This window comes from Pezoporus wallicus, unplaced genomic scaffold (assembly GCF_028554395.1).
Source record: "Pezoporus wallicus isolate ANWC-B61680 ecotype Strahan unplaced genomic scaffold, APGP_CSIRO_Pwel_v1 contig_5485, whole genome shotgun sequence".
In the NCBI taxonomy this organism is placed as follows: domain Eukaryota; kingdom Metazoa; phylum Chordata; class Aves; order Psittaciformes; family Psittacidae; genus Pezoporus; species Pezoporus wallicus.
Window position 1 is genome coordinate 4,011,260 of NW_026641550.1, and position 16,279 is coordinate 4,027,538.

The 16,279-nt window shown below is 38.4% G+C and overlaps 1 protein-coding gene across 2 annotated transcripts in view; it reads right to left on the minus strand.

Annotated features, from left to right (window-relative positions):
* Positions 1-16,279, minus strand: part of CDKAL1 (CDK5 regulatory subunit associated protein 1 like 1) — a 390,007-nt gene that overhangs the window by 315,796 nt on the left and 57,932 nt on the right. For both annotated transcript variants that reach the window (XM_057424394.1, XM_057424393.1), the window contains exon 5: positions 12,061-12,145. In XM_057424394.1, the coding sequence (XP_057280377.1) occupies positions 12,061-12,145 (85 nt within the window). The remainder of the gene's footprint in view (positions 1-12,060; positions 12,146-16,279) is intronic.

Sequence of the window (16,279 nt, forward strand, 5' to 3'; positions counted from 1 at the left end):
GGACAGTTGGCAAAGGTTAACGAAAGAGCACCAAAGCTGTGTTACTTCAACAGTTTGTCCCTATCAGAGTAGAAAAGGAACACGTAGCATCAGCCACAACTAAAGCTACCTGAAGCATGTTTTGAGAAGACAAAATAAAGCTTCGCCCTCTATCCTGCCACCTGCCACTTGCTCCTGAAGCCACAACAGAACACTGCATCTTTGGAAAGGGGTGAAGCTGGTAGCAGCTGTGACATCAGACCATTTCCAGCAGGGAGCAGGGGAAAAAGAAATGGGGCAACTTAATCTGTTTTCCTCTGCTCACATGGGAATATTGCACCAAGCAATGGACTCCAGCTGGAAACCTCATTATGGAAGTAATATAATTCAGGACGTTAGAGGAAGTCAGTTACAGCCCAGCTCCTCAATAAAAACATACTCCCTGACAATTTTCTTAGAATATGACAATGTCATCTTACATGTGGTTTGTGAGCAATAGTCACAAGGAATTCAAGAAAGGCACACTGCGTCTCAACCACAGCAGTGAAGAATGACAGGAGTGCACAATACCTGCCTTATTCTAATTAAATGTCCTGCGTCCAAATAATCGTAAAAAGTTGCGTCGCATTTCACAACAGCTTAGCTTAAAAAATTTTGCAACAAACACACTTAACTGGTTATCTTGTGTGAAACAGAAATGGAAACCACAAACTAAAGAGCATGCACTGCTTGCTGTAAAAACTATGAACTGTTGACTTAAAAAACATGTTGCTCAAGAGATATTTTAATGCTGTATTTAAATTCATATTATGCCATTAGCACTGAAAACCAGCATATTTCAGATATCAAGCAAATGCATGGTAGTGGAAGAAAGGTATTAAGTCAGTATTGAGCTGCCATTATCATTTCTATAGTATTAACAAGAAAAAAAAAAATAACATCACTGAAGAAAAAGCCTGACAAATTTGGGGGTTTCTTTCTCAACGTCTGCAATAGGCCAGGAACATCAGCAGCAGCATCTTCTAATCCTCTGGATCCTTAGAGATCTGTATCTAAGTTATGTTTGGGAGCTGCTACCTTCACAACTACACAATATTTCCACAGTAAATACTAAAAATTCTTTTCCCATTTGAAAACCACTTAGAAATGATGCTGATTTTTTCCCCTCAGCCCTTCATCCAAGCTTAATTTCAAGAGAGGTTCATTAATTACCAATCACCATAACAAAACCAAGCCTTCCAAACCTACAAGGTGAACTGGGCTTGTCTGGAAACACTGCCGGCATTTGTGCATTTGCAATGAGCATTGTATTTATGTTATGTTGGTAGCCAGAGGAACTAACAAGGGTCAGTTTTGCTTGTGCAGCAAACTGTAAAACCATTACATTAGAAGTTGATTATTTATCTTGTTATCAGACATCATCTCTTAAGAAAATTTCAAATTCAAACACATACTTGGAGTGAGAAACAATTCTGTGGTCAACTGTTTCTTGTGGGCCTGTGCTTCTGCCGATTCTTCACAAAGGTTAGAAGAGTTTACAAGGAAATGTTGGTGAATGAGTTAAACTGAAGAGATTTAGTTGCCCATGTTCATGTCCCTCACAAGAGCACCAAGGGTCAAGATTGCAGCTGAAGTATTCAATGCCAAATGCGAACTTCTGTATTGCACTGGCAATATCCCAACTTGCTTTGACTATATGCACCAAAACAAAATCTCAGTATACCATCCCAGCCTTTACAAATGCGCATTAGAGACACAAGCTACTACAAAACTCGGTGTAAAAAGCATGAGCTTTGTTGAATACAGACAAAACAGAAAAATCCCCAACATTATTTTTGCCCTTCCTGGGTTAGTGTCTAGCATAACCATGTGACAACACCCTTTCAGAAGCATGACAGAGGATGCTTTTTTACACTGAAGCTCACCCAGACAACCAAGCATTCTGTTTTAGTACAAACACACCTTAAGTATTAGCAGATTGTCATTTGAACCAAAAAACGATAAAACCCACACTTGTCAGTAAGGACAAGTTTACATCATGTTGACTTCTGCATTAATCCTGCTACAGCAAGTTTTTGCATGCTTTCCTATGCTCCTTCCCTAGGAAAAGTCAGGCCTGCTAGGACAACAGCCAACATGCAGTTAATTAGATAAATATTCAAAGTTATCAACCACCTGCTTCCAGCACTTAAGGCATTAACCTTTGCTGCTCAATTCATCTGCCTTGAAATGGGAAAAAAAAAAAACACCTGTTAACACAGGCAGTCCTATCACACGCAAAACACCGATTCTGTAAAGTTCATATAAACTACCTTAAAACCAGCTAACAAGAACTTCATATTAATGAATCATACCATTTTATCACTATCATTCATAACATACGTTTGTTTAATATATACATGTAGGCAAAATATCTCAGTTTATCCCCATTTTAAAGAGAATTCTCAATCTCTACTTTTTACTAGGACTTGCATAATATAATCAAGCAGTGATCACCTAGTGTGGAAAGTTTCATTTTCATCTTAGCCCAACACCTGTCCCACTTGAAAAGATATCCTTGTTGGAACCAAAAATCATTTTTTAAATGGAAACAGAATCAATTTGCTGTTTTTTTTCACAGCAGCTTGTTGAAAATATTCTGATCTACTAGACATGCGAGGAAAAGCGAGGAAAAAAGTCCTAAACATGGCAAAGCCTTTTTCACCTACTACTGTACTGTGTGTGCAGGCAAAGCAAAGGAAACAGAAAACATTGACTAGTAAGGAAAAACTAGAGGTTGACCTGATAATCTGAAGAGTGACTTTAATCGAGGGAGGAACTTGAACGAATGCATTAGAAATTTAGCACTAGTGTATTCAGAATGAGGCGAACTTTGATCAAGAGAAATTACTGTCCTCATCCTTCTTGTTTTAGAACTGTTGAGACACTTTCAAATAGGTTTTAACATGCTTTTCATGCAAATACCTATAATGCGAGACCAAGCCAAACTTTTGCCATGCTTCAAAAAGCCTCTTCTTTAAAACCCTTGATTAGGTAACAAAACAAACCTGAAACTTTCTAGCACAAAACAGTGCCTCCATCTTCCCAAACTTTTTTATTGTATCTGACCCTGGCCTTGGCAAATATGGGGCAGCCAGCACTATGAGCCCAGAGGAACAACACATTCCCAAAGCAAGCCTGTGGCAGAACAGCATGAGAAACACTGAGAAATGCTGATATTTGCTTCTGCTAGTTTTATTGTATCAGCTTGTTGGAGAGGTTTCCTGAAACTATGCAATTTTACCAACTCTGAGAGGACAGGAAAGAACTGTTTTGTCTTTCAACTGAAGATAATATCAGCAATGCAGTCTAGAGAGAGTTGGGTCCTCTTTTTAGTGCTGCTCATTTTCTTAAATAAGGTTTCAGATGCTTATATATGCATGCAAGTTCTTGCTCTAAAATGCTGAAAAAGATTGAAGTATAGCTGTCAGAGGATGCGGAGAAAGGTGAAAGTGTAACTCTATAAACTATCAGGGGAGCTGCACTTTCCAAATCAAAAGCTTCCCTTCTTTACTGCATCACTGAAATGTATTACATTTGCTCCCCCCCCCCCCCCCTTTTTTTTCTTCTTCGAAGAAAAGCAGATCTTCTATGTTTAGCAATCACCTTAACTAATTTTCAATGGCTGTAAACACCAGGAGCCTACATAGCTGGGGACCTGTAACTACAACCCAATCAAAAAGTTCGAATATAGATATATGAGGTCTTGAAACACAGTTGGCCTCTCATGTGCAGGTAATATTTTCTTCTTTAAAATGGCAATCAAATATGTATCAGTCCTTAATGATCTGGCTCAAGGCTTAAAGAGTACCTAAAAATTAATTAATCCCCTAAAGCATCCAAAGCTTAATAAGCACTGTAGACCTAAAGTCACTGCACTATCTAACCTCTCGAAGCATCAATATCATGGAGTACTTCAAACAGTCCCAAATGTCTTGATATCAAAAAGATTTCCAGGATTGTGTTTAAAAGTTGATTTTAACAGGCTCTGTTCTTGTACTAGATTATGGTTTGGTTATTTTTACCTTGCTAAGTCTAAAGCTAAAGTGCACACACGTTTATAACTCAGGCTTTTGCAAATCTCTGCAAAATGCAGCCATGTAACACTTGAAATCACAAGCAGTCCATAATCCTTTTATCGTCTAAACACTATACGATGGAAAACACTCAGTTCTATACGCTCTGCTTTTTCTCTGCATTTTATAACATCATGTCAAGCAGCTTTTAACATTCTCCCTTACAGCAGAGATGGCTGCAAGAAAAGGAATGCACTCAAACACAGCAAAAAATCCTTCCACTAACAAACTTCATTTAAATCATAGAATCCTTCACCAGCTGCTATGTCTTCCATCAACCTCAGACAATGGATGTCAATATTCAGTATGCTTAAAAATACAAAAAAAAAAAACCTTACCAGATAATAAGTTCTTAAATGAAGACTTCCAGTTATTTAAAATTTCTTTTAAGCATATAAAATCCTTCTGAAGCATTTGAAACCCAGCGAGCACACTATGCTCCACGGTAGAGCTTAACCAACTGCGTAACAGTGAAATTGGTGTTGCTCAATCTGAGAAACGTTAACGTGTAAGATGAACATGGAAATGAAATTAACTGAAGTGGTTTGTACTACGGATGAACATAGCTATACAAAGAAAAGAAATCTCAAATGCTGAAGTAGAAACCCCTTCCAGAAATTTTTCCCAGAAAAAAGCTGAACCTAAAAAATATCATCTGAACACAAGAGAAGTATTCAGTGTTTTCAACTAGTTCATTTGTACACTTTGTGTCAAAGAAACTAATTCTGGTTAATAAGGTGTAATTGCTGAGATCTTAGCAGATGTCCCATAACTAAAGATGTAAGCATTGTGCATAGATCTATTCCAATCAAGGCTTTGATGAAGGAAGTGCAGCAGTCCCATAAGTTTCTCCAGTTGTTCCCAGAAGACAACTGTGATTTAAAATCCTATTTAATAGATGTATGGCCTCTATTCTAAACTAACTCCCTCCTATTATATGGGGAAAATGATTCTCTTGAACAGTGAATCTAGCATACATCTTGAATACAAGCATTTCCACAACCTGTGAGCATGCAAGCCTTTCATCATGCCAAAATGGTAATGTTTTCATCAGTGTTACCTGGACTAATTTAGAGGGTCTGAGCAAGAAGGAATATTACTGGCTGCTTCTCTTAAAAAAAACCTGAAGTGAAAAGTTTCCTCCCACCTAACAAAGTTTGTTGTACAGGCATGTTTAATTCAGAGAATTCAGCTCTTCCTGATTTTCTTCAATAAAATAAGAGTAGAAAATAGTAGTACTTCTAGCTACAGTCCTCAGGGATGTCCTGTTACCTTAAGTACTCTGACACACACTGAAAGTCATGGCATGACACTATTTCTGTAAAACTGAATACACACAGCAAGACTATGACACTCATCTGAAACACAGTGGAAGTGATCATCTTACACTGACAAGATCGATAAAGTAAAAGAGCTTTGAAATACTTATGTTTCCTCTTCCAGAGGTATTTCACAGCTTAAACCTTACTGTAGGAACGGTATAAACAAATGTAAATCACAGTCTAATTTTATACTGGAAATGTATCAGTAAAAGCAAAATGTGTAATGCTGCTTTAAAGAAAGTGTTAACACTATTCTAAGTGTGCAATTTGTGGTTTTGCTCAACTTGCAAAATGCATCATATAAATTACATTCACAAGTGCTAACAAAGCAACAAAAATTTTTCTTCCAGGATTATTTTTACTTGCAAAGATGTCAAGCAGCAGAAAGTTATTCTTATCTCTGAACAAGCTCTTGTATTTCTTACAGAGTAAGCTTCTCCTGTACTTAACATCAACACAGTTGTACCCAGTGAACAGAAATTCTGCAGCATCCAAAGGTAGTCACACCTTTTACTCTTCAACTTGCTTCACTTGGACCCGAGAGCCTTAAACAATTTGCATGGTTTAAGATCAAAGTCCTGTCATACTAGGATTTCAACAATATCCCACACATAGTGCTTATTCATGAACTGGTGAAAACTGAAGCCAGGGCAGAATTGGAAGCCACACAGAGCGACTTCAGTGCTAAAAGCCTCCACATTTCTGTCACAACTCATAGCTATCAGATAGAAAAGGGTTGAATACACACTGGAGCACATCTTAAAGTGACTGCAGCAACATATAGGTAAGAAAATATGCGTTAATATTATATATTAATTATACATAAGATTACTATAGTGGTCAAATTTATTCCATACCATGAGACAAGCCATAAACACCTCAACTGCACAGCCACATCTTACTTTCCAAAGTATAAGACCCAGAATCTTACCCATAATACTCAAAAAAGAAGGAAAAGACAAAGTGACAAAGTCCCTCAACATAAAAGTAAGTTAGCACTCAGGAAAGGACCAAACCAGGAGGAAGACTGCTGGTTAGAAACATGCAACAGTCTCTAAAGTTTCAGAGACCACCAAGAAAGTGGGTTAGGTATCTGGTATTTTAACCGGCAAGAAAAAGTATCAGAGCACATATAAATCAATGAAGCATGAGAACAAAGAATAAAGTAAGTTTATTTTAAAGGAAGTGAGCTCCTCTAGAACATGCCCTTATGCTTAGTTCTCCTCATCAAACAGCCTTAAAAGATTTACTGTCATTTACTTAAGGTTGCAACTTATTTATTGAATCCTTACTCTTGCTGCTGCTGCTAACAGCTAGATTTTAAGAAAGCTACTTTTGAATCAGCTAAATGATAGCAGAAAACTTCAGCTGACAACCTTCTACCATTAAAAAAAAGGCAAAAATAGACTAAGAGGAGACAATGAAACCACCACAGAACTACCAAACACCCCCAAAAATTAATAAATACAATGACATCTAGAAAGATATTACGGATAATTTACTTAGTCTTTATTATTTATACTGTTTATAGAACAGCTATATACATATACACTGAACTCGTAAGTTGGTCACACTGACAGATTATCAGGCTCAGAGCAAAGATATCATTCCAAAACATTATCAGCAAAAAAGAGATGTGATTGACTTTTAGACTGTAGGCTACCTGTCAGAAAGTATTATTTCATTCTGAATTCTAAGGCAAAATAAAGTAGATGCCACAAAATATTATAAGCAAATATTTAAGAAGTTTAAGCCAATTTAATGTTATTCCATACTACCTACAGGCCTTCAAACAGAATTAATATCCTAGCTCTGTGCATTCTCAAGGGCAAAGCCAGCTCAGATCTCAGGACAGGATAAAGAGTTTTTAAGGCACAGCTGTCCTTCAAGGACAAACTCCATCAATGAAACATTCCAAGCATTTTGCTGCCTTTAGTGCAGGACTCTCCAAAGCAATCTTGCTATATTATATCTGACTAGTAACTTGAGAAAGAAAATACTCGCCACTGCTGAAAGAAATAATGTGAAAGGGAAAACATCTCATTCCTTAAAATATCATTAACTAAAACAAACAAAAAAAAACAACAAACCAACCACGGCACCAACAGAACCAGTTGTGGCAGCAGACAAAACCTACTTCCACATCAGATAAAGGTGGATCCTTGAATCCAACCCACCTCAATGCACTTGATTCTACAAAAGTGATTTGAGGTACCGTGTCATCACAGTCATTCTGCTCAACATGACACCTTGAACAATGTGCTTTCAGGGGCACTTTCTGTATAAATAGCACAGCAAAGATGCTAATGGTTGTGGCTTAGGTTGTCAGGGTTTTTTGAACTGTAACTTAAAATTTAAAAAATCCTTCTGCTTAAATGATTGTACACTAGAAAAAAAAAAAAACAACAAAAAAAAAACACTGATCTGAGGGATTCAGCATTCCTGAATCTTTCCAAAAGTTGCTAATTCCCAGGAATGCTCAGCAACTACTTTACTAAAATACAATAGGTATATCCATCAGCAAGCAAAATAAAATCCCTTGACAGAACTAAGGCTCTTCTTTTCCTTTCAGGAGAGAAATTCATTACAGGAATGTATTTCTAAAAGCCACCACAACATATACACCAATAGCCACATCTTTACAAGGACAACTAGCTCGCTCACAATGAACACTGAGTTAACCCAAATGAATAATTTTCCTTATAGAGTTTAATATCAATTTTAAAGAAAAAGAGATTTTAACTAATGTAATGTGTAAGCCTCATGAAGTTCAACAAATGGATACTGCAAAGTCCTGGCCCTGAGGAGGAACAGCCCCATATACCAGGACAGGCTGGGGCTGGCCAGCTGGAAAGCAGCTTGGTAGGAAGGGCCCTGCAGGTCCTGGTGAGCACCAAGTTGACCATGAGGCAGCAATGAGCCTTTGGGGCAAAGACCACCAACAGCTTTCTGGGCTGCATTAGGAATTGCATCACCAGCAGACAGAGGGAAGTGATCCTTCCCTTCTGCTCTCAGCATGGTGGGAGCCACATCTGGAGCACTGGGTACAGTTCTGGTTTCCCCAGGATGGGTAAAACCCAGACAAACTGGAAGGGGTTCAAGGAAGGGCTTGAAAGGCTCAGAGACCTGGAACTGCTCAGCCTGGAGAGAGAAAGGTCCAGGGAATCCCACCATGTGTATTAAACACCTGATGACAGTGACTAGCATTTCACAGTGGTGCCCAGCGACAGTGAAAAGGCAACCACAAGACATGAAGTTTAAACCTAAAATAACTCTTTTTTTACTATAACAGTAGCCAAACACTGGAATAGGTTACCCAGATCATTTGTGGAGTCTCCTAAGGATACTCAAAACCCACCTGCACACAGCCCTCAGCCACCTGATCTAGTTGTCTCTGCTTTGAGCAGGGTTCAAAAAGACAATCTTTAGAGATCCCCAACAACCTCAGCTATTCTGTGATCCTGTAGTAGTACTATCTATATGTAGTACTACTTATACTACACTGTTACATCATAGAGACAGAGACATAATTCATTCATCTCTGTGTATACCATGTGACAACTGAGTGCTTATCAACTGCACAATACATACACCCACGCTCGCTCCTGTGCCCGTGTCTCCCTCTTCCCCCTGCACTCCATGTTTTTGCTCCCACTTCCAAGAAGAACATGTTCTTATTTCATAATAGCTGCAAATTGGAACCATTTAAACAGCAGACCATCTCCTGCTCTTCCTACCCCAAGGTAAGATCCTGCCAAAACCAGCTACTAGCAAATGTTTCATCACAAGTGTCTTCGGCCACAGGGTTATGTGCACTTGCAAATTCTGGGAGGCTAGGGGATAATGCATGCTCTGTGCAAATTTAGCAAAATATTAAAACAGAAGAGCAGGGTTACTGCAGCATAACTACACCAAACGGGGACTGTTTATTTGCAGCGCTGTCTGCCTCACTTCTTCTTAATGTTAGGTTCTTTTGCTTCTTTTTACTTGTTGAAGGCATTCTTTTTCTGTACCTAACTATTTACTTTACACAGTTATCTTAATCTTCATAAACTTGCTTGATGGAAGTTACCTACTTCAGTTTATTCTATTTCCTACTTCTTCTTGAATTAACCTCCATTTTCTTTCGAAGGATATAATTATTATTTTTTAACTCCACCTATGTGATTATACTGGAAATTCTTCATTACTATTACCTACCTCACCCTTTATTTTACAATTAAACATGAATTGTAAAACTGAGAATAAAATCTGCACAAGAAATGCTCTCAATTCCCATCCATAAGTTACGACCTTTAGGCAACTCTCTGCCCTCCCTATCATCACCCCAGCTCAGCACCTTCAACTTCACTGATACTGAAGAGCAGTAGACTACTTCTAAGAGCGACACAAAAAGGCACAGAGATTATACTCTCAGTCAGCTTGCATCAGCTATAGATGCATCTGTACATGCAGTGCAAAGATTCAGAGAGTTTGGGAGTAATTGTTTTTAAAAGAATGTCAGATAAAAAAAAGGCTGAACATACAGGACTTGCACAGTTCTAACACATCCCTTGGTACACGCCACTAGTGAAGGATCAGCTTCTCAGACAGTCATTCTTCAACCATCAGCATGAACACACTGCCACTGGTTTGAATAACTGCATTTTAAAGTCATATGTGCAAGGAAAATCATGTAGCAGAAACTGTTGCAGAAGGCAGAGAATAAGCAGAACTGAAATACTTCTCCCAATTTATAATTCTATATATTGAAATTCAGAATGCTATAAAGCACTTCCAGCCTGAATTTTTTTCTAATTTTTATGTGCTGAGTATGTTTGCTTTGACAATCCACTTATTAAATGTTTTAAACTGTTACTCAGTCTTAAAGAACAAAGATCTCCATAGCTACCAACAGCCATTATGATAGGATATAATGGCAGGCAGTTTTCTATCACCCAAACTTCAAGCACTGGGTTTGCCTCTGCAATAAAATAATAGATATTTAGGACAAGTTGTGCTCTGTAGTGATACAAGCTTTCCTCACTGTTGTAAACCCCAGATACAATTGTAGCTGTTCTTTTCTGATATGGATGATGTTTAATCTTTCAGTTCCAAGTACCATGAAAGAGCACTACATATGGATCTCTCCCCTGTGCTCAATAATAATTATAAAAAATGGTCAGAAACAACAATGAAAGTTGGCCTTCTCCACATGAGGAGCTGCCACTATCTGAGAGCAGAGAAAAATGACGTATGCTTCAGGAAAGTAGTGAGTCTCAGCAAAGACAAAAAAAGTGGAGAACAACCAGAATATCTGTGTCAGAATAGAAATTGTATAGGGAGAAGTAAAGAACAAGAACAGTAAACTCAGGCAAATCACATCAGGCTCATTAACAGAGCAACAACACAAACATGAAGTTCCAAGAAATACTTTTGGTCATTTGCTTTTAGTTGTACCCTCTTTCTTAACCAACTCTATTCTACTGTTTTAAAGGACACACACCATACCACATCAATTCTGGCACAGGATTAGTAAAATAGAAAGATGGCCACAACTGAACTGGAAAAGATCTTGTCATCTACTCTGTTGGCCAACACATTGGAAGTATTCTGGGAATAGCTTTTTTTTTTTTGGCAACTGTAAAAAAAAGCCAAAAAGCCAGTTTCATCACTAAGTGCAACACCAGCAGTCAGGAGGTGAAGCCCTCTAAGGGGTGGAAGTACCTTCTGCTGTACCACCTACCAAAGACAAGCAGTTTCTGTTCCAAGTTACAGCCCCTGGATGCTGTTAGTGACTCTAGCACTGCAAGCAGACTGCTTATATCCAGCTTCTGTCTACCTTCTGAGCATGCTTATTAAAAACTATGGCTTTTTTTTTTCTAATCAAAATGGATCTCTACCAACAGTGCATCCCCAGTGCACCACACTGAACAAATGACTGCATAAGATAGCCACACTTGTTTACTGAAGGTAAAATCTACAAGAAACACAGCACTGTATTTATTTATACTGGGCAATGATAGCTGTAATTGTACAGATTTTCTAGTTAACTCTCATCACAACCGTATGCCTGCCGCAGTCAGAGGCAGAAGTCACTACCACGTCATACTTTCCAACACCATCAAAATGTTACAGAGAAATCATAACATATTCTTTGCAAGACTTCTAGTATAGGCTAATCAGTTCACCTTTTAGGGAAATGAACAGCGAAACAGTTTTAAGTATGTACCTGGTACACTTCTAATTGGAAGGGCCCGATTATGTAAAAATTAAGTAGAGGGGAAAAAAAGAGCCTAACAATTCACATTTTTGGAAAAAAAAAAAACAAACAACAAAAACAAACACACACCCCCAAACCCCCCAAACAGAAAAAAAAAAAGACCCACACTTATTACAACACTGTCTTGAGAAGCGATAGAGAAGCCCCTATCTAAACAGGGCCAGCAGCTCTCCTAAGTAAGTGCATTGATAATCATTTGCAAATTGCAAAACCCTCACTGCACCTTACAAATTCATTCTAGGGAACTCACCATTGTAACAAACTCAGCACACTTCTTACTTGAAACCACAAAATCACTTCTAGATTGAAAATATGAAGCTTTTAAAATGAAAACATGCAATATTCATTCACAATTAAGTATCTTTTTAGGGAAACAACTTACTTGATTGAGTTTCTGAAGTGGTCCTCAGCAGGATTTTTTACTGTACAACTGTTCAGCAGCCATAAATCTGCTTCAGCAGAGTTTTCTAGAAGACAGAGATACAAATCTGTGTTAAAAATTACCCAACTTGTCAACTCCTACTTCACATCATGCAAAAAACAAAACAAAACAAAACAACAAACAAATAAATGCAGCCATTATCAATAAGCTGTTTACAAAACAACTTTATACTCAACATTTCAAACAACTACATTCTTGGAAGGGGACTTTGGTTTGCTGTTTGGATTTTCGTGTTCTAGAAAAAAACAAAACAAAACAAAAACACACACACAAGCATTTCTTTGCGGGACTTTTGGTGGGATTTTGGGGTTGGTTTTGTTGGGGTTTGTTTGCAAAGGAAGAATGAACAGTTCTCTCACTTTAGCCAAAACTTTGCATATCTTATTCTTTTCAGCAGCATAAAATGTTTCCAAATTTAGCTCCACAGCCATTACCACATCCCACATGAGAATCAGGGGACAGGGATGCAGAGGGGACACGACTAAATAACAACAGGCTGACACTGTCAGTCAGGAGGCTGGGAATCCATTTAACAGCAAGAGTTTCCATAGGAATCATCCATCACTATAGAGCATAACACTTTTCAAGTTAATATCATTATTCAGAGGAGAGATGCCTTAATACAGAAATATTCCAGGCTTGGTTTCAGTTCCTCCTTGTGCTGTGGTCTCCACAAGTGAAGGAAGAGATAGCTTCACTGTGACAACCCTCTTTCTTCAAAACGGCATTTGAAATACTAAAACATTTACCTTTAGGAAGACCTTTCACAGTAACCCAACAGAAACCCTTTCATATAGCAATTTGGATTCCACTAATATATTAGCTCCTTGACTGGGAGTCTGAGAGACAACAACTGCAATACTTAAATGTATTTCACACATAGAAAAATATCTCCGAAATACATTCAAATTCATTCCTTCACAGGTTTCATCATCTGCAGAACAGAGGGTGCAGAATAAAGTCTCTGCATAATAAAATCTTCCAGGCAGTTTTGGGAAAAGGAATCTCATTAATGTTTACACCTAAAAATCATTTAAGAAAAATAAAAGCGTAGTAGAGGCTTGTCCTCTCCTTACAGCCATAGTATTATTTGTTCCATTTCTGTACCTTTTTGTATTTCTATTAACTCTCATTCTCTTTTATGAATCTATTTACACACAAGTTTTTATTTTGTGGATTAATAAGTGAGTTCATACCACAATTCTGCAAAATAACTGAATTATCTTAGTTCTTTACTGCACTGCTCACAAGGTATTACATGCATGGGTGTAGATTCCTTATGATCTACTGTATTTTCTCAATCAAATTTCAGTCTTAAAAGAAGTTCAGTATTTGTTTACCAACAGGGAACTTTTTTATTTCCTACAACAGGTTGCATTTACAACCTGTGGGGCATCTACAGGTTTTACATTTACATTGTGGGACAACTTGTCAGCGATTACATTCTGCTTTCAGAACTTTTGATGCACTTACACTAAATGCAAGGCCTCGATGGACATGCTACAGCAAACATGGATCAAAATACCAGATCAGAGTTGGCGTGTATAAACAAGATCCTGAGGCTTCATAATTACTAAATATTAAGCAACACCAGGAGTCAGGCTTCTTTATTTGGGGCAGGGAGATTGGAGGGACTGGCTATATGCATATATACCTTTATATATGTATGTTAATCAGTGTTCTGACATGAGTAGTTGGTAGTGTTCAGCATGTGCCCAAAGAAAGAGTAAAACATCTCTGACTAATAAGCTCAGGCTTCTAAATACATGCCTGCACGGGCAGGGGCAGACAGAACCAACAGTTCTGTTTATACTCCAGGCAGACAGACATGAAGTATTTACATCAGGATGGTAAACAATGTATGAATATAGCACTGGGCCTACTAAGGCAGCCTGTGCACCCTTCCTTGGAAGGTCTTCACCTTCCACCTTTTCCATCTCCAGCCTCCACCTTGTAAGGTCACAGGATAGCCAAGATTCATTCATTCCGCAGCCTAAAGCCCATTGTCTGCAGAAACCTCCATTAGACCACAAGGTTTTGGAGAAACATCCCAAGATTTCAGTGAAAAACAGAGGCCTGATTTTGGGAACTCACAGATGTGACTGAAGTGGACAACCTGAGCTTCACAGAAGGTTTTCCAGCAAGGCATATATGCTGTGTACTGCGACAGGCAAAACTGAAGCAAGAACCAAAGGCACAGTGACAATCAACTACAGTCCTGAACACAAGATACAGGTGTCCTTTTCTATACCCTGCAACAAACTTCCCTTAGAGGATCTCCTTTCTTCTGCCTTTTTTCCATATATGATACTTTTAAAATTATACTTTTAAAATGATATTTTGCTGCTCACTATTTTTTCATGAGGTACTTCCTGTTTTTGGAAATTTTTGGAAAAAAGTTATGTCAAATCAGCATTGTACTCAATGCTCAAAACCATGGCTTTTTTGCATTGTGACATCTTTCCCATAAAAGAAAGGCTACACTGGAAGTAAACCACAAAATCTATCATACTCTTTGCAAAACAACGTAAGAGTACAAAGAAACCTAAAGGTCATGGAAACTTCTGAACACTTCAGTTAATTGGGAAGCTCTGGAAAACATGAATTGGTTGCATTATGCAATACTGAGAGGATAAAACAGCAAGAGGCTGAAACATCAGTATACCTACAGAGGAAAACAGTATTTACAATTCTTTTCTAATAGCATTTTTGGGTTTGTTATCATTTTAGGAATCATAAATCAGCAGAACCTTTTAAGACTGAAGTAATACTATAAGTTGAAATTTGAACAATTGAATTCGTCTTGCCCTGGTGGTTTAACTGAAGCCTTTCTTCTTCCAATTCTTTTTCCAAAACTTTGTTTTATTCTGGTCCCCCTTAAACCACATCTCCTTGAAAAATCAAAACACACACAGAACACTGAAGTGAAAGAAACACAGATAGTGACACCCAAAGAGAATAGCCCTTCTTTACTTTCCGCAGCACATCACTCCTCCTTGTACCAAAAGAGCTGATTTGCTCAGCACTGCTTGCTTAAAAAACGTGACTCATAATTTCTATGACATTCTTTTAAATCCTGTACATCCACCTGTGTAACTTCAATCTGCAAGATCTTTCTCTGTAATCACAGAAGGCTCTCCCACAGCCTTTTCTTCCAGCTCTCCTTATCCCTCTAAGCTCCCAGCAAGTCTTCCTTCTCACCCCGATTTTCCTTCTAACTCTCTTGCACAACAGATATACCTCTAGTTTCACTGTTTTCATGAACTGCAGTATAGCCTCTGTTCCCATTTATGGGCCTCTCCTTTAATGTTTTGTACTATGCATTCTCCCTTCCAAAACAGCTCTGCCTCCTTCCTGCTTGGCATTTTATGCTCTGAAGCCAGACCCAGTAACACCCAAGTTATGTATCTGGAGCATGTGCTCACAAATGGACTCCATGTGAATTGTCTTCCCCCAGAAAACACAAAAATCTAAGCATGAGGACATCTCACATCCAGTTACAAAAATAACCCAGCATCTTGACTGGAACAAAGTTACCAAACTTCTTACTTTCTTTCAACATCCTTGTGTCACAGGAACCCACTCTTGGTCCTCGGGTTACTGAAATTAGGTGTTGGTTAATTTAATGATTTCCTGGGCCACTGGGTATCAAGGAACCTCAACAAGCATTGGGAAAGAATCTCTTTTAATAAATATTAGTTCAGAAGTGCTGTGAGTCATCAGTGCAGAAGGAAGGTACATCTTCCTCTGGGGACATTAACTTTGGTTGTTTGTTTCTAGACAATATGCTCTGCTTGGCAGAGGAAAAATACACAAGGTTGAGAAGAACAGGAGAAAGCAATTTATTTATTTAAATACTTGCTTTTGCTTTCCAGACCATTCTTTGTGTCTTGGGTTCAGCAGTAGCAGTCATTTTTCTCTTTCTTAGTAGCTGGTGCAGTGCTGTTTTTTTGACTCTCAGCTTGAGAACAGTGCTGATAACACTGATGTTTTTAGTTGCTGCTCAGTAATGTTTACCCTGACCAAGGCCTTTGTGAGGCTCATGCTCTGCCAGGGAGGAGGGGAAGCCAGGAGGAAGCAGAGACAGGACACCTGACCCAAACTGACCAAAGAGGTATTCCATACCATAGCATGTCATGCCCAGGATGTAACTGGGAGT